Source organism: Cydia fagiglandana, chromosome 25 (assembly GCF_963556715.1).
Source record: "Cydia fagiglandana chromosome 25, ilCydFagi1.1, whole genome shotgun sequence".
Classification (NCBI taxonomy): Eukaryota; Metazoa; Arthropoda; class Insecta; order Lepidoptera; family Tortricidae; genus Cydia; species Cydia fagiglandana.
Genome location: NC_085956.1, coordinates 2,718,819 through 2,741,884, shown reverse-complemented (window position 1 = coordinate 2,741,884; position 23,066 = coordinate 2,718,819). Strand labels below are relative to the sequence as shown.

General features: G+C 38.6%; 1 protein-coding gene across 1 annotated transcript in view; it reads right to left on the bottom strand.

Annotated features, from left to right (window-relative positions):
* LOC134677152 (UBX domain-containing protein 4-like) overlaps positions 1-11,497 on the bottom strand; it is a 35,652-nt gene extending 24,155 nt beyond the window's left edge. The window contains exons 1-4 of the mRNA XM_063535611.1: positions 11,259-11,497; positions 2,625-2,762; positions 1,458-1,583; positions 103-231 (exon numbers count right to left, since the gene is read on the bottom strand). Coding sequence (XP_063391681.1) covers positions 103-231; positions 1,458-1,583; positions 2,625-2,762; positions 11,259-11,340 — 475 coding nt within the window. The 5' untranslated portion in view covers positions 11,341-11,497. The remainder of the gene's footprint in view (positions 1-102; positions 232-1,457; positions 1,584-2,624; positions 2,763-11,258) is intronic.
* Positions 11,498-23,066: the final 11,569 nt, after the last annotated feature.

The following is a 23,066-nucleotide window of genomic DNA, read 5'->3' as shown; positions in this document are numbered from 1 at the left end:
TTGATTACTTTGCCTCACATGTGGATAAAATGCAACTTTGCTATCAGTTTTTGTAAGCGCAAAGTAAGCCTTTCCTAGCTGGTGTGGTGAAAAATAAAATACCTGGTTGTTTGACGGGCGCGGTGGCGGGCACTCTGCTCCCCCCCGGCGCGGGGGCGGGGGTGGATTCGGATGCGAGCAGATTGGCCGTCTGCTCCTTAATGTTGGACGGCGGTGCTGGCTTTTCTTTGTCTAAAAAAAAAGAAAATAAAACACGGCGTTAATGAGGCGGGCCTATAGGTCGTACCGCAATTTTACCACTTTGGAAGTGTCTCTCGCACAAACTATTCAGTTTAGAAAAAAATGATAGTAGAAACCTCAATATCATTTTTGTAGACCTATCCATAGACTGCCCGCCCTCACGTATGGGTTTGATGAAAAAAAAATTTTTTAGTTTCAGTTCTAAGTATGGGGAACCCCCAAAATTTATTGTTTTTTTTTTCTATTTTTGTGTGAAAATCTTATAGCGGTTCACAGAATACATTTACTTACCAAGTTTCAAGAGTATAGTTCTTATAGTTTCGGAAAAAAGTGGCTGTGACCTGTGACATACACGGACAGACAGACAGACGGACAGACATGACGAATCTATAAGGGTTCTGTTTTTTGCTATTGGGCTACGGAACCCTAAAAACGAACTATAGCATGAGTTACGTTCTCGCGCGCGACTCCATACATTAAGCGCGACTTCAAGTATGGACTCGCGCGCGAGAACGCAACTTATGCTAGATCGCCTGCTCCAGAGGTCTTTAATTCTACGAGGAATATGTCCTGTTTGCTGCCACAAGCCTACATCTTCATCATACTTACGATGCTCCTCCAGTATCCTGTCGATCCTGGATGGCCAGATTATCTGGCTGCACTCTAACGGAGTACCGTTACGGCCGATGAAGAATATATAGTAGAAAACGATGAGGAGGACCATCCAAATCCCACCATCAAGTAGGTATATTAGCAGACAAATATCCACTGTTAGACATAATCCTTCCCTAGGATCTCCACAACGATCAGTCATAATTTCAGCCTATATACGTCCCACTGCTGGGCACAGGCTTCTTTTCATGCGCGAGAGGGCTTGGGCTATAGTCCTCACGCTAGCCCAATGCGGATTGGGGACTTCACATAAAAAACAAAGTCGCCCCCAGCAGCTATTGATTCTATGAAACTGTTCTGTCCACTGTCACAGAATAAATAATAGTACTAGGTACAGAAGACTCACTCTCTAACAAAACGCGTCTGATACGATCACGACAGATATGGCCGCTAGGTGGAGACAGCGCCACGCGCCGCTTACGGCTAGCCACCAAAATTGGTGTCGGACGGATGTACTTTTAGCTACCTGTTGCAAAGCGACGAAATTGCGGTGTGAGCCACGCCTGCCACTGTCAAAAACCCAAAGTCATCGTCATCACACTCACGGTGTTCCTCCAGTATCCTGTCGATCCTGGTGGCCAGATTATCAGGCTGCACGCCCGCGCAGACCACCTCTAGCGGAGTACCGTTACGGCCGATGAAGAATAGCGACGGAACCGGGACGAATTGGTCTGATTGCTGAGTTAAGGTAGCATTGCAGTAGTCACATTAAATTAGAGATGCACCGGATATTCGGTTACTATCCGGTATCCGGCCTATCCGACGAATATTTTATTATCCGGCCGGAGACCGGATATTGACCTACTATCCGGCCGGATACCGGATAGTCATCATCATCACAGCCATAAGACGTCCACTGCTGAACATAGGCCTCCCCCTTGGACCTCCATACGTGCCGGTTGGAAGCGACCCGCATCCAGCGTCTTCCGGCGACCTTAACACGGTCGTCTGTCCATCTTGTTGGCGGATGTCCTACGCTGCGCTTGCTAGTCCGTGGTTTCCACTCGAGCACTTTTCGACCCCATCGGACATCTTCTCTGCCTGCAATGTGGCCTGCCCATTGCCACTTCAGCTTGCTAATCCGGTGGGCTACGTCGGTGACTTTAGTTCGTCTACGGATCTCCTCATTTCTGATTCGATCACGTAGAGAAACTCCGACATTGGATCTAAGAAACAGTCATGGTCATAATTGTACCCGTTTATTATTTTAAAACAATTTAAACATTCCACTCACTTGCATGCGCACACATTTCGAACCCAGAAATGAATCCGCGCGATCGTTAACTACGAAACAGGTCAAAACCTGCAGAATGCGCACCTGAAGAACCGAAATGTAGATATAGTTCCGAAGACCGAATTTAAACTGTTGTGAGACACTGTTACGGTTTAGACTCACTTGTTTTTAGTCACTCGCGCGACATGTTTCGGAGAGCCTAGGTCTCCTTTCTCAAGCACTAACAGTGCGAGCAGCGTTCACGACGGCCGAGTATCGCGCACTGCAGCGAGCACGCGGCGAGAAAGGAGACCTAGGTTCGCCGAAACATGTCGCGCGAGTGACTAAAAACAAGTGAGTCTAAACTGTAAAATTATTCAATATTGGCATAAAGTACAAAAAAATGAATCCCATCCCGTTTTTACCCTTTGAGTACGGAACATAAAAAATCCAGGTTTTTTACCACTTTCTCTTATCTTATAATCTTGAGAAAGGATACAGATCTGCGCAAAGTGTGTGTAGTCCGTGGAGCCGCTCTTGAGCCGGATGGCCAGGAAGTTGGTGCTGTTGCCGAGCCGCTGCAGCACCGCTGCGTCGTCGAGCACCGACGTCATCTCTGATGACAGCTGGTTGTCACCTGCAAACGACAACAACAGTTATTTGTTTATAAGAATTGCTGCTAGGAAGTAAATAACAGCAACCAACTTCGAAAAAACAAAAAAAAAACAATTGTGAATTGTAAAAGCCTTCAATATTTCTGGGTAACAAAACTTAATCTTGGGTTTTAACTTAATTTATCTGTGTCATAAGTTACTCCAGAACGCTCCTAAGAGGTATAGGCCTCTTCCAGGTTGTGGTCATTCCCCCCCCCCCCCCTCCACGGCGACCACTTTCCAGCTTGGGGGATAATTTCATTATTTGTAGGTTGATTGTGAGTTTTTGTATTCGAGTTATAGGTGGTTGTTCCTTTTTTGACTGTGTTATTTTGGATTGTTTGGTAGGCCGGATCATTTATATTTAATCTTCAGTCCCATTTGAATTATTTGTTGGTGTAAAAAAACAATTACTACCTCTATAAAGACCGAATGAAGATTATGCAAAAGTAATAGAGAGGTAGGTAACATACATACATACATACCTACATACATATAATCACGCCTATTTCCCGGAGGGGTAGGCAGAGACCATGGATTTCCATTTGCTATGATTCAGGTAGGTAACAATTTTCGATATTTCGATGTTGGCAGTAGACCCTCTGTTTTTAAATGCCACTCGAGTTTTCATTATTTATTTTAAACTTTAAATACGAATGAAAAAAAAACAGTCGCAAAAAAACTTTTATTTATCAAATCATAGCAAGTCAGCGAAATGATATACATGGAAGTATTCTGTCCGCTCAATTATGACCCAACGCAAACTACCCCGCGATAGGCAGTACTTACAAACTGCTCGATTGGCAATCTCAGTACGCAACCGAGATGACAGTCAGTGACAAATGGCTAAATTGATTTATAAAAACAACGTTTTTTGTAATTAAAAATATATTCATGTGTCGTGAAGTGCTGCAGAAGTTATTTTAGTTCATACCAAGGACAGTGGAATCACTTTTCACTTGTAGTAAACAGATAACTTCAGTAAAATTTGGAAAAAACATGACGATTTGTTTTCAATACTACCGTGCTAAGCTAAAACGTAACAACTGCATACGACTTTCATAACAACATACGACTTTTTAAATTGCGAGGATAATAAGGATGGTGTTATGCCAAATGAAGTAGACTATTTTATTAACTTGTGTTTGGTTTAGGTATTTTATATATAATTATAAATAAATTCCTTCTTACAGATTTGTATTTTCCTTTTTTATTTCATGAGATGGAGCTATAAAAAAACTACCTAGTTATTTCAAATTAATAATCAAATTTGGTATTGCCATTTTACATTACTTTCCATTCAGATTCCCACAAGATGCTATTCGCAGAGAACTATGGAAAAAAGCGTCCAATTAGAGAGACATGAAATTGAGTGGATGCCTGGCAAGATATCTAGAATGGTGTACTTTCGTTTGGACCAAATACGTTTCGCCAAATTTCACTTCCCAACAAACTTATCGCAATAGTTTCATTTCCCAAAGAAACCTTTAGCAAATTCCGCAGCCTCCTCTCTATTAGTACCTATGTAAATTGTATGCCATGCAATATTTTGGGACATGTAAGTTATGCTTAATGATACATTTGGGTTTACTAATGAATGGGCCAAAAACGTTTCCCAAAGTATCACATCCCAAACTATGTTACCCAAATTATCATTTCCTAAAAAAATGTTTGGCAAAACAACTTATCGCAAATTTTCAGTTAGCAATAGTCTTTTTTGGCAAGTTATTGTTTAGCAAATAATTACTTAGACAAGTTTCATTTTTCCAAATATTATTTAGTCAAATGTATCATTAAGCATAACTTACATGTCCCAAAATATTGCATGGCATACAATTTACATACCAATAGAGAGGAGGCTGCAGAATTTTATTTGTCTGGTATTTAATTGAACATTACATATACATAGTAAAATGTAACGTCAAAAAAAACATTCTTACTGCCAAAAATATGTAGTAAATGATCACTAAAATTAAAACTCCATTTTAATGTAAAATGATAACCAAATTTGTTACATCTTGCTATTCTATTAAAGCAAATAACACCAAAGTAATCATTGTAACCCAAAAATATTAAATAACCACCAATATGTAAACCACATTTTAGTTTAATATGTCATGCAAATTCTTTACTTCTCGTTATTCTATTAAATTAATTAATCCACTTTGATGACCTTTTTCTAGTACATAGTATTTCGTTTCTGTAAGGACCGCAGTTCTAACCTAACCTAACCCACTTTTCTAATAGCATTTCGATTCTGTGAGGGTCACAGTTCTATTCTAACTTAACCTAACCCACTTTTCTGATAGCGGTTCCGTTTTGTGAGGATCGCAGTTCAAACCTAACCGAACCCACCCAAATTACGTAGAATTTAACGTACCTATATTAGCATTACAAAAAGTACTTTAAGTAGAGATGCCTGTTTGTCAAATTTGCGAAGTGTCAATTTTGACCAAACATCTTTTTGGAATATAATATTAGACAATAAAAAACGTTTGCTAAATAAGTTTTTGTCCTAATACAATTTGACAAAGTAAAATCATGCCAAATGATTATTTGACCAAATAAATTATATGCGAAGTGTCACTTTGCTAAAGGTTCCTTTGGGAAATGAAACTATTGCGATAAGTTTGTTGGGAAGTGAAATTTGGCGAAAAGTATTTGGCCCAAACGAAAGTACACCGCGCGAACGGCTGTGGTCCCATACAAAATTTTCATTTTGCACCTTTTTCTTTTTTTTTTTTTTTTATTATGCATGGGTTTACTCATGGCCACAGACTAGCCGAGGCGTAGACGTGGCCTACGATGGTGCGAGCTCGCCCAGAAGGTGCCTGTTCACTCTTGATTTGAAGGTTGCCGGGTTATAAGAGCACGGAAATATAGACGCCGGCAAGGAATTCCATTCCTTGGCAGTGCGCATAAGGAAAGTAGAAGCAAAGCGCTTAGTGCGAATTGGCGGAATATCTACCAAGTAAGGATGGAAACCGGCCGTGCGTCTAAAAGTCCGATGGTAGAATGGGGACGGTGGAATGAGCTCGTGTAGCTCTTGGGCACACTCCCCGAAGTGCAACCTGTAGAATACCGACAGGCTGGCGACTTTCCGCCGATGGGCCAAAGTCTGAAGCTTAGCCGTTAGCTTCTTGTCGCCAATCATCCTCCTGGCTCTGCGCTCCACTGAGTCCAAAGCAGCGAGTTGGTATTTAGCTGAGCCATCCCACAGGTGGCTGCAATACTCCATACACGACCGGACTTGAGCTTTGTAAACTGTTAGAAGCTGTCCAGGTGTGAAGTATCGCTTCACCTTATTTAGGACGCCCAGTTTTCTGGCCGCAGTTTGTGCTTTAGACTCAATGAAGCTGCCGAAGCCGAGGACTGAACTCAGCTCCATGCCGAGGAGTTCCAGGCTGTCGGCAATAGGTACAGATGCACCCCGGAAAGAAGGAGTCAGGTCGAATGGACTCCGTTTAGCGGAAAATAGACACGCCTGCGTTTTGGAGGCATTGAACGTGACCAGATTGTCATCACCCCACTGGGAAACGAGACTAAGGGTCAAGTTCATTCGCTCAACCATGGCCTCTATGGCTCTATGGCATTCTACTGACAAACTTGCTTGACCGGCTATATACATATAAAATATTCTGAACTGAAAGTGGGGATTTATTGTGACTCCGCCTGTTCAAATATTTTTGACCCGATTCTTGTACCCATGTAAATTTTGCAGACTGTATAGCCAGTCCGATTTCTAAGATCAAGTTCGCCATACATTTACTGTGGCGTACTTGATCTTAGAAAAACGGACAGACTATACCTGAACGTGACTTCGCACTGCCATACAGATAGATAATAAAATATACAAAATACTTATTATAGCGGAATACATTTATACAACAATGATATATATTTACTTATGTTGAGTTAGTCTGTCATGTCATAACAACATTTTAACTAGTTATCTTTTAATCTGCATTAAATTATTATACGTGAATTATTTGACTGGTTCTTCACTGTATGGCATAAACCTATCCCTGTCCAAGTCATATTCTAATCAAATATGAACCGCGAACTCTAAGCGGCCAGTACGTACAGCAAGAAGGTTATTAGCGGATTAATGTCGCTGATTGGTAGTTATTGACATTATATGCCTTTCATCTACACTTATAGCTATGTACCATTAGAGTAATAAAGATGACTCTTATTTTGTTTACCAGCTTTGATTACAGGCTCTGTAAACGCGTCGTCCTATTTGAATGTAGGCGTAATTGTGTATGTGTGCTAATTTGGCCCGAGAATTTGAACGGTAATGTTCCTAAAGGCGGTTTCCATACTAAATATATGCGTTCACTGTAGCAAGTAGTGGAAATTTTTATCTGCAAGTCTAGAAAAGTTACTTTTTCTAGGTTTATATTTTACAAATAAAAAACATAATCATATATTTCTATGCATTTGTTAAATATTTTATACCACAAAATTTACAAATAAAAAATCTATTTGTATCAATTCACAATGTATATTTTACAGCTATTAGACAACAGCAACGCAATATAATTGGATGCAAGAAAAGAAATAACTAGTGCTCATTGGCATCTCTCTCTCTCTCTCTCTCTCTCTCTAGCCTTTTTCTACCCTTCGGGTGTAGGCCTCCTTCAGAGGCGTAGCTAGAGGATATGGCGCCCGGGGCAGGCACCAAATTTGCGCCCCCCCTCCCCCCCAAACGAAATGAACTAACGAAAGAGTTACTTTTTAGGGTTCCGTACCCAAAGGGTAAAACGGGACCCTATTACTAAGACTTCGCTGTCCGTCCGTCCGTCCGTCCGTCCGTCCGTCTGTCACCAGGCTGTATCTCACGAACCGTGATAGCTAGACAGTTGAAATTTTCACAGATGATGTATTTCTGTTGCCGCTATAACAAGAAATACTAAAAACAGAATAAAATAAAGATTTAAATGGGGCTCCCATACAACAAACGTGATTTTTGATCAAAGTTAAGCAACGTCGGGAGGGGTCAGTACTTGGATGGGTGACCGTTTTTTTTTTTGCTTTTTTTTGTTTTTTTTTTTTGCATTATGGTACGGAACCCTTCGTGCGCGAGTCCGACTCGCACTTGCCCGGTTTTATTTACTTATTACTTACAGTTTACTTTTAATTGAGACAAAAAAGTGTTTTTAGTACATCGGTAGCTAACAAGCTTACTTAGTACTACAGTTCCAGGAATTATCAGTATGCCGATAATTCCTGGAACTGGCCACTTAGAAAAAGAAAATTAAAAAAACAATTATAGGGTTTGAAAAAGGAACTCTCTGGCAGTATATTACTTTTTAATTTGTGAGGCTGTCATTTGTTTTTTCATCGTGACGTTGGGTTGAAATTCGTGTGTCGTTGTGGCAATGAATTTAAATCGTGAAAATTTTCGAAGCAATTTTTTTTTTAGATTTTCGATGTGGTGTAACTCAGCAAGAAAGTTGTCAAAGACTTCAATTAGCATTTAGCGATGAAGCCCCATCTCGTAGCTCTGTTTACTCGTGGTTTAGTAAGTTTAGATGAGGACATGACGATGAACGTGAAGGCCGGCCGGCGACAGCGGTTATCGATAGTAATATTGATACTGTACGACAACTAATTGAAACTGACAAAAAAATTACCTGTCAGCAAATTTGTAGTACCTTAGGCATTGGAATGAGCCAGGTGCAAAAGATACTGCATTTGCTCCTTAAGATTTAGAAATATTTTACGCGATGGATACCGCACGATTTGACGGAAGACCAGAAACGACTGCGTGTAGAGTGGTGCCGTAAAATGATAAAAAAAATTGACGGAGGACAATCAACGGCTGTATATAATATCGTGACAGGTGACGAAACATGTGTTTACTGCTTTGAACGAGAAAGGAAAAGTCAATCGGCGGAGTGGGTCTTTTCTTTTGAAGACTTGCCGACGAAAGTTAAAAAAAATCGAAGCACTGGTAACAAAATGGTTGCTTCTTTTTTCGGCAAATCAGGGCATTACACCACTATACCGCTAGAAAACTTAAAGACAGTAACTGCAGATTTGTATGTAAACACGTGCTTGCCCAGAGTGTTTGACAAAGTTCGTGAAAAGCGTCCCCGTAGCAAAATAGTCCTCCACTACGACAACGCGTCAGCGCACTCCGCCAAGGCAACGAATGTGTATTTGAAGGCCTCAAATGTGGAATGAATGACTCATTTGCCATATATCCCCGATCCTGCACCATGTGATTTCGTTTTAATTCCCAAAATTAAAGCAATACTCAGAAGTTTACGATTTACAAGCCCGGAAGTGGCAGTGAATGCTTTCCACAAAGCCATCGAAGAGGTCCCTAAGGAAGACTGGACCTGCTGCTTTTCACAATGGTTCCAGCGAATGTAAAAGTGTGTAAATAGTGAAGGTATATACCTCGTAAAACAATAAATATACCATAAGTCTCATTGCTCAGAATCCAGAAACTTTCAGTATGGCCCACGTACGACCCACCTGATGGTCAGCGGTCACATGCGCGTTGCCGAACATTTTAAAACTTATACACTTATTTTTTGGAGATCTCCTTAGACTTAAAGGTTCAATATCGCTCGTGAGTTTGGGATCGTAGACTATTCACAGGTACAGCGCGCCTTTGGACTGATTTGAAGGGTCCAAGGTGGCATCCAGATGCTCCTGCCCAAAGGTGACAGCAGTACTCAATAAATGGGATCTGTCTACCCCAGAGTAATGTATCGCCTCCCTTTATTGAGCACACCGAGTTTTTTTTTGGATACGAGCGCAGCCTACCCAGCAAGGTGGCTACGAAATTATTGGACGTCACTGATGGAGATCTCAACACCGAGGCTCCCAATACTCCCTGACATGGGAAGGCTTGTGCCTTGAAAAATGAGGTTTTCTTAGCCCTAAACGCGCAAAATTGAGTCTTGGTGGGATTGAATTGGACTAGTTTGTCCCGATCCCACATCGAAACCTGACACAGGTTTTTCACGACATTCTAGTATCACAGAACGAGCGATGTTATCACGGCATGTCTTATACAGGGTGGTCCAAACCTTGACGTCCATAATTTTTTTAAATTTCTCACGCTGTGGGCTATCAGAATATGTACGTTAGCCGACGTTTCGTAGTTTTCGAATTATGATATTTATTCCTTTTAACGTTTGTTAAGAAATTCTGGGGTGATGATTTAATTTTAAAAAAACTATTGAACTTTATTGTTTCTTTTTGTAACATAATCCTTGACCAACGGCGCAGTTGCTAAAACAACAGCATCCTCACTTGGCTGAGTTGAGCTGAGTTCAAGCTTAGATGTTGCCCTTACCTAAATAAATAAAAAATAAATAATGATAAAATACAAGCGATTTCAAGGACTTTTTGTTATTTTAGAAACTGCTAGACCCTTAGTTTTTTTAAAAGGTCAAAAAAGTAATACTTAATAGTCCTAATTTTTCAGAGTCGCCGGTCAAAGGAACTGAGGTGGAAAGCTTCCAAATTAGTAATTCATTAAAAAAGTCCTCTTTTGTTATTTCTACTATTATTTTATGGTGTCACTTCCCCATCGCTATTTCATGTTATATGTGCAAATACCACGAACAAGACATAAAAGCAAAGCAAAGCTTCACCCCGGAATTTCTTAACAAAAGTTAAAAGTTAAACTCGTAAACTACGAAAAATCGGCTAATCATGGGGTATATATATTCTGATAAGTGATAACCCACGACGACGATACTAAAAAAAATTTTTGGACGTCAAGGTTTGGACCATCCTGTATACAGGTTGGCTAAAAAATAACTGCATTTTCCTTGCCAGGGAGATTTTGGGATTACACCTACTGAGCAAGTCGCGAAAAAAAAATTTGTCTGTGTCCTACATTTTGGCTGGTCCATTTTCTATGGGAGGTATTTTGCCCATTTTGGCGCCCCCCCCTTGGACGGCGCCCGGGGCACGTGCCCCCTCCAACCCCCCCCTAGTTACGCCTCTGGCCTCCTTCATTTTACGCCATTTGTCACGGTCTTTTGCAACCTGGAGCCACTTCTTCCCCGCAGTCCTTTTGATGTCGTCGTCCCAACGCATCTTGGGTCTACTTTGGGGACGCTCCTCCCCCCATGCCCCATGGTCGCCACTCAAGTAGTCGTTCAGCTCATTGGCATATAACATTAAAATTAATGGTAAGATTAGTCGTTTGCAAGGAACATTTTCATCCCTCAAAATGTTCTAAATATGTGTGTTTTCTTAATCATAAACACTATGTATAGCGTTTAAATAAAGCGGTGATATATGAAATCATTATCAATAACCAAAAAATTCTAAAAAAATGACGAAATTACTACGAAAATCTAGAAATATTATAACCTATTTGAAGATTACGTGTCCCAATCAAAAAACGTTTTTACGTTTGTTTATAGGCAAATAAACTTGTGTATGGCCAAACATGTGTAGTTCACGGTTAAATATATGTAAATAATTACTATAATGTTATATACCTTCAACGAAAACTACGAAAATTGCATTTTTCTGTTTAGACAGTGTTACTGCTTCGGCTATGCTGCCACCGTACCAATGCATCTTGAAAACACTTTCAACAACAGTTTTCTAGCACAGTTACAAACGTACACAGTGTTATTTTGCTATTTTTTTGCAATTATCGACGATTATGTTTGCACGAAAAACGAAAATATTACGTTGACATGACACTCCAAAATTTTGACAGATTTGACGTTATATTTTTTTAATAAGTCATTCCATCTCTGTCTATTGTAAAATTTGTTAAATATTATAATATGTTATAATTAGAAAATTAAAAGAGGATAATATTCCTATGATATTAAAATTTATTTTCATTATGATTGATTTATATTTTTGACATACGGATTATATGACGAGAAGTTGTCTATGGAATACTCCATGTGACATAACTGAAATGCTACTCGCTACTAGATGGCGCTATACTCAGAATTCTCATAAACTGAATGTACTTCTACTTATCACAAGATGGCAGGTAAATCGCCAATTTTATTTCCGTGTATTATGAAATAGGTAGATAGTTACAACCAATTATTATTTAATTTTTATTTTTCGACGGCATATGTGTATTTAATTGATGTGCACAAGCAATCAAACACATAGCCTTAATTTTTTTAATGAAATAGGAGGCAAACGAGTAAACGGATCACCTGATGGTAAGCGATTACCGCCGCCCTTGGACACCCGCAACACCAAAAGGGTAGCAAGCGCGTTGCCAGCCTTTAAGATGGGAGTACGCTCTTTTCTTGAAGGTTTGAAGATCGTATCGGTCCGGAAATACCGCAAGCGACAGTTTTGTCACGTTTATTGTCATGCAGTTTACTGAATGGCAGTGTTTTCAACTTGTAGGTCGAGACTTGGTCGAGTCCCCTAAGGATTAAGGGGGCTCACAAAGCCTTATAAACAACATTTCTTAGAAGGTGGTATTTTATTTCTTGTCAAGGGGATCGAGCCAAAAATATTGTACGGCAAAACGCTATAAGTACTGAGCGGCATTATCGGCATATCGGCAATGAAAACTGTTATAAAGTTGGTCCAAAAAAAGTCTGCAGCGTATTTGATAGCCCACGCAGTGCAAGTGTCATTTATACGTCATAATTGTATAGAAGTTTGACGTTTTAAATAACTCTTTCACTGCGTGAGCTATCAAATCCGATTTTTGAATTTCGAGCGCTCGATTTCGTCACTGGAAAATTGGTGGAAAACAGCGAAATACTAATTTTAGAAATACGAGCGATAGAAATTGGGAATCGAGTGGTATATATCGCCCACTCGTTTTCAATTCTATTAGTAAAAAAATGCCGGGTACTGGAGATATTATTGAATGAAATACACGAAATCGAGCGGTCGAAATTCAAAAATCGACCCCCTGACTCTAACCACGTTTTTGTCTAAAAATTATCTTAGTTTATAAATCATGTCATCGTTACCTCTAATTAACGTCAAATTAAGCCATAATATACCCAATTAGTCAAACAAGCATCTATAAATATATACTCATTAGGAAGCCGATGAAAAAGCGAGTAAAGTAGGTAGGTACGTAGCCGTAGGTAAGGGGAAAGTTTATCGAAAGTCTATTATGCTATCCAATTTTATTATTGATTGCTCAAGTGGTATCCAGACGGGACTGATCAAATCGGTTGATTTGATCAGAATCAGGCGTGGCTCACTCCGCGATTTCGTCGCTTTGCTACAAGTACATCCGTTCCACCCCAATTTTGGGGAAAGCCATAAGCCGCGCGTGGCGCTGTCGCCACCTGGCGGCCATATCTGTGCTGATCGTAACAGACGCGTTTTGTTAGAGAGTGAGTCTTCTGTAACTATTTAGTACTATTATTTATTTTAATCTGTGTCAGAAATGAAACTGACGTCAATCCCCTATTTTAGATTTAGGTGATATTAGAGCCCTCTATTAAATTGAAAAAATGCTCCAGAACGAAAATATTGGCGTGACAAATTGGTATTCTTGGTATTCACCTCATTTTATCGGTAATATCGGTTATTATCGGCGGTTGAATTCGGCGAGCCAAATTGGTATTTGCGTCCGCACCTCCTGATTCCATCGGGCAATTCAATCAGATTGGCGAAAAATTGACTAATTTGGATACGCCTTTAATCCGTTTTCCGTGAATTGAACTAGTAACACTGGTACCTAACACCGTTGTCACCGTTTAATTTATATATCGCCACACCACCGCAATTAATTATATTTATTTGTACAACAAGAGAGCAAAGTTTGATATTTCTTCGAGTGCTTATTTTGAGTCCCTCGCAAGCGAAAGATTCTATAATATTCGCTCGTGAATCTAATTTAGAATCTTGCGCGTAAAAAGGGACTCAAAAGCCAGATGTAAATAACTTTGATCTCGTGTAGTGCCTACACACAACTTTTCACCTCAGTAGTGAGAACATATTAATTAGACAACCTGAGAAATGTTACATTTTTTTTATTTATTTTTTATTTAAACTTTATTGCACGATAACAAAATGTACAAATGGCGGACTTAATGCCTTAAGGCATTCTCTACCAGTCAACTTTCAAACTTAAAACTTTCAAATTTAAAAACAAAATAATATGAAACTAACGAATATCAATTGACACTTCAGTTGGAATTCATTTTGTTCACGCAGTGAGCAAAATGTGATTTTGCTCATTGTTATTAAGCAGCAAAGTGCCGCTGCTGAGGTGAAAAATATGTTCCTTCAGAAGTGCTTACAAAATAGTCACAACATACCTAAAAGTAAACCAAGATATCCGAGTTAGTTTTGGACCATTGCGGTACTTAAATTAATCATAATAAGGATGTCTAGTTTACTTCCTTTAGTCCAAAAACTAATCGCCAACTGTCACCCCGGCGGAAGGGGCGTGGCCGCGTTCCGTTTTACGCACGACACAATCCATTACCAGTTCGAGTAGACCCTCTTTATTTAATGTTGTGGTTACTTGAACACGCTTACCTTTTGACAGTTAAATTTGGACTTTGTGCGAAAGAGATATGGACGGTTTTAGGTTGTTTTTAATGTCGTAAGGGAAGACGCAGATTCTTAGGGAAGTCGGTGGTCGGTGAAGATTTAGATGTTGTTGTTAATGTTACAGATTACGGTCATTAGGGTGTATTTAGTGTAGATACTTATAGATATAAGCGGTGGCGCGATCTGAGGGTCTAACGTGAACACCGAAGTTCGCAAATCGCGGGCATCTGTCTCTTTTACTCCAATTAAGGCGTAATTAGACTGAAAGAGAAAGATACCCGCAACTTGCAAACTTCGGTGTTCGCGGTAGGCCCGCTGATCTGAGTCTTAATGAAATTACCTATTGGTTACAAAGTATACAGTATACATACTCTGTATCTTTACGTATTTAAATAAAAGTGTACAAAATCTACCCTCAAATGGCTCCTTAAGCCAGTTGAGGGTAGATGAAAACATTAAATGATCAAATAATGTAGGTTAAAGTCAGGTCGTTCAGTGACTGATCCAGGCGGTTTAGTATTTGGTTGGTTAACCAATAATTGTTATAACTACCCGAAAATGTACAAATTGATTGTTCACTTTTTCTGAAATACCTAAAGATACAGACTATATAACACTTACTTAACAATTAGTTTTTTAAACCTTCGTAGTCAGCCAGACACTACAACATTTTCCCATAAATTTAAAAACAAACACAGCAGGCTAGAATTAAGGGGGCGTTCACAAATTGCCTGCCAATTACGGTGTATTATCGAATGAATATTGGAGCTGTACTTAATGACAGGTTGGCAACATTTGGTGCACGTCATTGGGCATTTAAATGTTGTATTTTTATTAGGTACGAGCTAGTCGGACCACGCTAAGGGTCATGCCAAGTTCTGACGACCGGTCTGGCCTAGTGGGTAGTGACCCTGCCTATGAAGCCGATAGTCCCGGGTTCGAATCCTGGTAAGGGCATTTATTTGTATGATGATACAGATGTTTGTTCCTGAGTCATGTTTGTTTTCTATGTATTTAATTTAAGTTGTCTTCTTCCTCGCGTTATCCCGGCATTTCGCCACGGCTCATGAGAGCCTGGGGTCCGCTTGACAACTAATCCTATGTATTTAATTTAAGTACCTATATATTATATATATCGTTGTCTGAGTACCCACAACACAAGCCTTCTTGAGCTTACCGTGGGACCTTAGTCAATTTGTGTAAAAATGGCCTATAATATTTATTATTTATTTATTTAAGTGCTACGTCAAATATGGAGCTTATATGGATGTGGATGCTGGATGCATGCTTACTGCCAAGTTTATGCAAAGTTAGGGTATAAAATACAGCTAGATAGAACCGTCATTCAGTTAATGAGATATATGCGAGGCACGCGATGATCTATGGAGACTAGGAGAGATACAGCCGGATATAGGTACCTATACCTATCACATCAGACGGAAACGGAATGTATGAACAATCCATTCCGTTTCCGTCTGATGTTCCGTTTCCGTACCCTCAATTGGCTTAAGGAGCCATTTGAGGGTTATATATAAATACTTATTTATATATGTTGCAGTCAAAAGTGTGAACTGGTCAAAAGAACTTTTAACCGACAAAAACAGGCAAAACTGCTTTTGACTGAGCATGTTGGACCTGAAAATCATACCTATTTCTGGCAGCAGTTTCGTTTTTAGGGCGTAGCAAAAAAAAAACCCTACCTATCTCTGGGAACAGCCCTAACCTACCTATCTCTGCGAGTACTTTTGACTGAGAGTAACAGTCACAATTACTATTAACCAATGATTTTCAGGTAAAACTACTTTTGACCAACATGCTCAGTCAAAAGCAGTTTTGCCTGTTTTTGTCGGTTAAAAGTTCTTTTTTGACCAGTTCACACTGTTGACTGCGACATATACAGTATAGAAAACATCCATAACTCAGAAACAAATATGTGTGATGAACACACAAATAAATGCCCTTACCGGGATTCGAACTCGGGACCTCCCGCTTCGTAGGCAGGGTCACCGACTAGACTAGGATGCCGGTTTTTCCTCTGCCATAAAGGAAAAGTTTTCGTTATGATTTTCCTTTAAATTTGGACAAATGTTGGTCCAAGTTTGTCCACATTGTCCACAATTAGGGGCCGGTGGGCGGAGCGATATGAGTTATTTGATATGGCTATACTAATTGAATGCCCTTCACGGAGCTGACTGTACAATGAATAGACATGTGCAGTTATTTATGAAAAAAATGGTTGTCTGTAAAGTCGGTTGGCGGACGATAATTTTGCGTGATACTGATAATGTAGGTCGGGAAATGAATGCTCAAAAAACGTTGTAGAGGGAAATGCTAGGAACACAATTTTTGACTCCGTAACTTTGTTTGGACTAGTTAAGAGGTGAACATGTCAAAAGTCTCCGGCTGTAGCCCCGGTGCTGGTGGGTAGAGGGGGGTAAGAAGGTCGAATTTTTCGGTTTTTCATTGATATCTTGGAAACTTTGCGTCTTAGTGACATGACTACTAAGACAAACCGAAAGCTGATAAAATTAGTTACAAGTTTTATCTAGTCAAGTTTTTCGATATCTTGAATAGTTTTTGAGATACCCGCTCTTGAAAATTTATTTCTAGAAAGGGATTTTAATTTTATCTTGATATCTACATCGTACCTTTACCATGGAGATCTGTCCACAACGTTACCATGGAGATCTGTCCACAACGTTACCATGGAGATCTGTTCACAACGTGGCACTTTTTCATGCATAATGCTACCGGTGTTCATCGATTTATAAGCCGTACCTATATTATACGATGCTCTTCTTCCTAGCGTTGTCCTGGCATTTTGCCATGGCTCATGGGAGCCTGAGGTACGCTTGCTAATCCCAAGATTAGCGTAGGCACTAGTTTTTACGAAAGCGACGTGACCTTCCAACCCAGAGGTAAACCAGGCTTTATCGGGATTAGTCTGGTTTCTTCACGATGTTTTCCTTCACCGAAAAGCGACTGGTACATAAGTTAATTTGGGCACTACCCCAAAAATGTCTACAAATGAATTCGTCTCATAGCCGTTATTACCAAGCCGTAAGCACCATTATCGCACACACAGTTAATGTAGGTGTAGTCTGTTTATAATTTGGATCACAGCCTAATCGGTCATATTGATGCCAAACATTATAATTGCAGCGAATTACTTAAATTAGATGCAATTCACAAAATGTTTTAGGTACGTCTATCTTCTTCGTCTCTTTCGCTTTAATAATACGAGAGTTATAGATATAGAGATAGTCAAACTAACTGTATTACCTACTTATGTATGTAGTTGAAATTAAATAAAACGTACCTATAACTAAGAAAAATCCATACTAAATTGTTGGCATGTTAAGCATTTTACATCAATAATGTGACAGTTATAGGTACATACTTACATAGGTACCGGGTCAAGCAGATCTTGTCAGTAGAAAAAGGCGGCAAATTTGAAAAATGTAGGCGCGAAAGGATATCGTCCCATAGAAAATTTGAATTTCGCGCCTTTTTTTACTGACAAGATTTGCTTGACCATCTACACGTAGGAAGTGGCGCCCTCAATAATTTTCTACAACTTCTTTTCGGACTATACCTGGCCTATTCTATACATTCCTAAGTCTACGTCCACACAAACACTCAAAACGTATAATTTGTTAACGAGTACAACTAGAAGCTTACGCTTGTGGGGAGCCACCCTTATACAACACTGAAACGAAATGACTTATCTACTAAAATATACGAGCTAATAAGCACCTTATATCAATAGCATAAGGTGTAAAATTGATTAAATTAGTGTAAAAACTTGTGTCTTTTTGTATTTTGAGTAGCTATTTCGGTTGTTTAAAATTGAACCGTGTTTTCAATGATATAAAGTTTAATTTGGATTAATGTTTTGGAGTAGCATTGAATAAAGGTTGATCGATTATCTGTAATTTTGATTGTTTATTTAATTATTTCATTATTGATTGAGATTGATAGTTAGTGTTTAGTGAGTTCAGTTTTGTAAAATATATTTATGAACCTTATTTTGTCTAGGAAAATCATATTTTGGTTTATATTTATAATTAAAGATTTTTTTACTGCTTTATATAATCATTTGTACAAAAAAGTTCATAATTAAGTTTGGCAATTTGCATGTAACACCACTTTAATAGCAGGCGTTCATAGCCTACGGCGACCGCTAACCGCCAAGGCGGTAGGTGCCTTTTAGTCACCATAAAAAAGTGTAACACTCCGTCAAGTCGAAACATTAACACACATCACACATGTCAACATCCCTAATTATAAACGAGTTCTATTTTTAAAACGCAATTAACCAATTTGTCACCGCCGCTGGCAACACGCTCGACTAACATTATTTTATAGCCCTGGCAACATTTTAGCGTCTTTGAAAATGGAACCGAAAATCGCGCTGAAATCGCAATGGGGCGCGAAATGCGACGGTTTCGCGCCTTTGAGCTCTAAAAATAAGATGGCCGGACGGCTGACGGATGGGATTGTTTTATTGCGGGTGTAGTCATAACATGTGGGCCATTCTACTATTCATTACAAGTATTTATTTATAATATAGACAAAAATATTATTATAAAAAAATATATTATTAAAATATTATTATGTGTGGCCAAAGCAGTGGTGGCCGAGTGGATATGACGCCTGACTTTCAATCCGGAGGTCGCGGGTTCAAATCTTGGCTCGTACCAATGAGTTTTTTCGGAACTTATGTACGAAATATCATTTGATATTTACCACTAGCTTTTCGGTGAAGGAAAACATCGTGAGGAAACCTGCATACATCTGCGAAGAAATTCATAGGTGACGTCCCCAATCCGCATTGGGCTAGCGTGGAGACTATAGATAGCCCAAGCCCTCTCGCGCATGACAGGAGGCCTGTGCTCAGCAGTGGGACGTATATATATAGGCTGAAATGATGATGAATGATGATTATGTCTATCTCCGTTTTGAAACTCTCGAGTCTTTTATAAGGCGTGCGTGGAGATATAGATCCAACACGTAGACGCCGTTTGGAGAGATTATTATTATTATTTTTTATTTATATAGGAGGCAAAAGAGCCGACGAATCTGATTTAAGGATAACTCACGTTAAACTGGGCCGTGGCCGGGCCGGAGCTTCTGGAGCTTCGATTTCTATGGAAAGCACCACGTGATCACCGTCAGCCGTCATAGAAAATGACATGTTGGACGCCTCGGCCCGGGAACGGCCCGGTCTAGCGAGAGTCATCCTTTAACTGCCCATGGCAACTGCAACACCATAAGCCCCCCTTCGCACGACAGCTTTTTCAACGTTAAAAAAGCGCTTGAATCTGTCCGCACTCTAAATTCGACCAAGGCTTAAAGTCGATAATCCAGCACGCTTGATAAAAAGCGCCACCGCTGTCGTGTGAATACATACATGGTTATCCATTTGTGTCATTCAAACGCTTTTCTAAAGCGCGTTGTAAAAGCGCCCGTGGGAATGGGGGCTAAGGGTTTGCCTCATTGACGTATCTATGGTTTGCCTGCCTTTAAGATGGGACTAGGTGCGCTTTTCTTGAAGTTTTGAAGATCTTATCGGTACAACCTACACTATAGTTCGTTGTTTTTAGCATTAGAAATAAGATAAACAATCTTAAATGTGTCTTTTAATTGAAAAACACATTTTAAAAATAAGTTACGGCAAATATGTAACAATTATGAATGTAATACGATTATCATCTATATTCTTCTGCTTTCATAAGTAATAGTTACTGATTTTTGAAAACGCGTATTTCAATTGAAAGGCTTGTCAAGATCGCTTATCATCTTTAAAGTTCTTTTTAATGCTAAAAAAACGAACTATAGTTCAAGAGGTTTTTTCTGAAAAACAAATATTCCATATCCCGAAAAGTAGAATAACCCAACAATAAAATTTTATTTCGGAGTGATTTGATTTTGGAATTTCAATTTCCTAACATAATGAGTTGGCCAAATACCAGAGACCCATTCGAACGATATTATATTAGTCTAATAAGTAGATTAGTGCGTTGCCATGGTAACCCATACGATCTGCTAGTTCGTGGACTAATAACAGGTATACCGTTACCGTTCGAGAAATAGTCCCAAGTTCTTCAAAAACTGTAGGTAACACAACGGTTTCTAAGTTATGTAAATAACGTTTTTACTCTTTGTAACTAATTTTACTAGACAATTAGGTAATAACATCATCTTCACAAATAGCCGGTAAAACTGACAAATTAAATTATCTGTTCGACTTTCCTTGTCCTTGATTTACGGCGAGAGTTCGCGGCAGCCATCATAAATTGCTGAGCCATCTAAATCTTTTCACTTAAAGGGCTGTCTCAGATTTGCTATTTTATTTATACAGACATTTTGATGGTTTATTTATAAAATTGATTTAAATTTACTAGTATAGTACTTACCTACCGTCGACGTCAAAGTATGTTTACATTTTTCGCCTTATCACAAAGGAGTAAGGTGCAAAAGTGTAAACATATCTTTGCGTTGACTGTACCTATACGTACTAGTATATTAAACTAATGTTTAATTTGTTTTTTTTTTGTAAGTACATACAGTGTACGTACGCCTGAAGCTGAATATATGCCGACTTTGACGTGACAACGTGTGGAAGTGCTTTAATATAAAGCTGGCGCGACACTTCCAGACTTTTTCATTGCAAATCTATAGGTTATGTAGAATTACCTTGATCAGACTTCAGAGTCTTATTGTACTGAGACTATGGTATTTTACACGGTGTACTTTCGTTTCGGCCAAATACATTTCGTCAAATTTCACTTCCCAACAAACTTATCGCAATAGTTTCATTTCCCAAAGGAACCTTTAGCAAAGTTACACTTCGCATATAATATATTTGGTCAAATTATCATTTGGCATGATTTTACTTTGTCAAATGTTATTAGGACAAAAACTTATTTAGCAAACGTTTTTTATTGTCTAATATTATATTCCAAAAAGATGTTTGGTCAAAATTGTCACTTCGCAAATTTGACAAATAGGCATCTCTATTTAAATTGGTACTTTTTGTTATGTTAATATAGGTACGTTATGGGTACGTTAAATTCTACGTAATTTGGGTGGGTTGGGTTAGGTTTGAACTGCGATCCTCACAAAACGGAACCGCTATCAGAAAAGTGGGTTAAGTTAGGTTAGAACTGTGACCCTCACAGAATCGAAATGCTATTAGAAAAGTGGGTTAGGTTAGGTTAGAACTGCGATACTTACAGAAACGAAATACTATGTACTAGAAAAAGGTCATCTAAGTGGAATAATTAATTTAATAGAATAACGAGATGTAAAAAATTTGCTTGACTTTTTAAACTAAAATGTGGTTTAAATATTGGTGGTTTTTTACTATTTTTGGCTTATAATGATTACTTTGGTGTTATTTGCTTTAATAGAATAGCAAGATGTAACAAATATGGTTGTCATTTTACATTAAAATGGAGTTTTAATTTTAGTGATCATTTATTACTACATATTTTTGGCAGTAAGAATGTTTTTTTTTGACGTTACATTTTACTATGTATATGTAATAATCAGTTAAATACTAGATAAATAAAATTCTGCAGCCTCCACTTTATTGGTATGTAAATTGTATGCCATGCCATATTTTGGGACACGTAAGTTATGCTTAATGATACATTTGACTAAATAATATTTGGTCAAATGAAAATTGTCCAAGTAATTATTTGCTAAACAATAACTTGCCAAAAAAGACTATTGCTAACTGAAAATTTGCGATAAGTTGTTTTGCCAAACATTTTTTTGGGAAATGATAATTTGGGAAACATAGTTTGGGATGTGATACTTTGGGAAACGATTTTGGCCCATTCGTTAGTAAACCATTTTACACAGCTATTTTCCTTTCAATGCTATTGACAGTCAAACCCAAATTGTACGAAAGAGAATTTTTGGCGTATTACAAAACAAGCATTTTGGAACTGACAAGTCTCAAATGAAACCTACAGTTTAGACTATCGCAGCATAAAAATACGTTAGAGTCAGACCGAAAAAAGTCTGCAGCGATGTTGATAGCTCACGCAGTGCAAGTGTCATTTCAAACGTCAAACTTCTATTATATGTATTTACACGTTATAATTTCAATTATGACGTGTAAATAACACTTGTACTGCGTGGGCTATAAAAATCGCTGTAGACTTTTCTTGGTCTAACTCTACAGCTATTTACTTTTAATCAATTCTTTAATTGACTCATTTGGCCGCCATAATAAAACTTAAACGCTCTGTCACCGACATCCTGGCATGTGTGCCAACAACGTTCCCGCCTGGAGGCAGCAGGCCGTAACTGATACTTACTTAAACTGCAAAAAGTAATTCAAGACCAAAAAAAGTAAGACAATGTTGCCACTGCAATAATTTGTTTGTAAAATAGTAAATTCCTTTTGATAAAATATATATTTATTTATTATACAAAAGGTTAAAGGTACATAAATAATCATACAAAAGTAACTTAAATATATCTAAATATTAAAATATTTTAATCTAAAAGACCTCCGCGGGTTGTACCGGGTGCAAAGGTGCCCATGATACTTGCCGCGTTACCACGTTGGATAGCGATGACTCGCAAAGATAATTTATTTATTAGTAATTTTACTCCTACCATTTAAAAAAAGTACTTTTATTTACTTACTTTTACATAAATACAAGACGCGCTAGTAAAATGTGGCAACATTTTCTTACTTTTTAACAAGCTTTTATTAGGTCGACCTGTATGTAACTAACTATGTAATGGAATCTAAGGTAACTAATTTAACCATA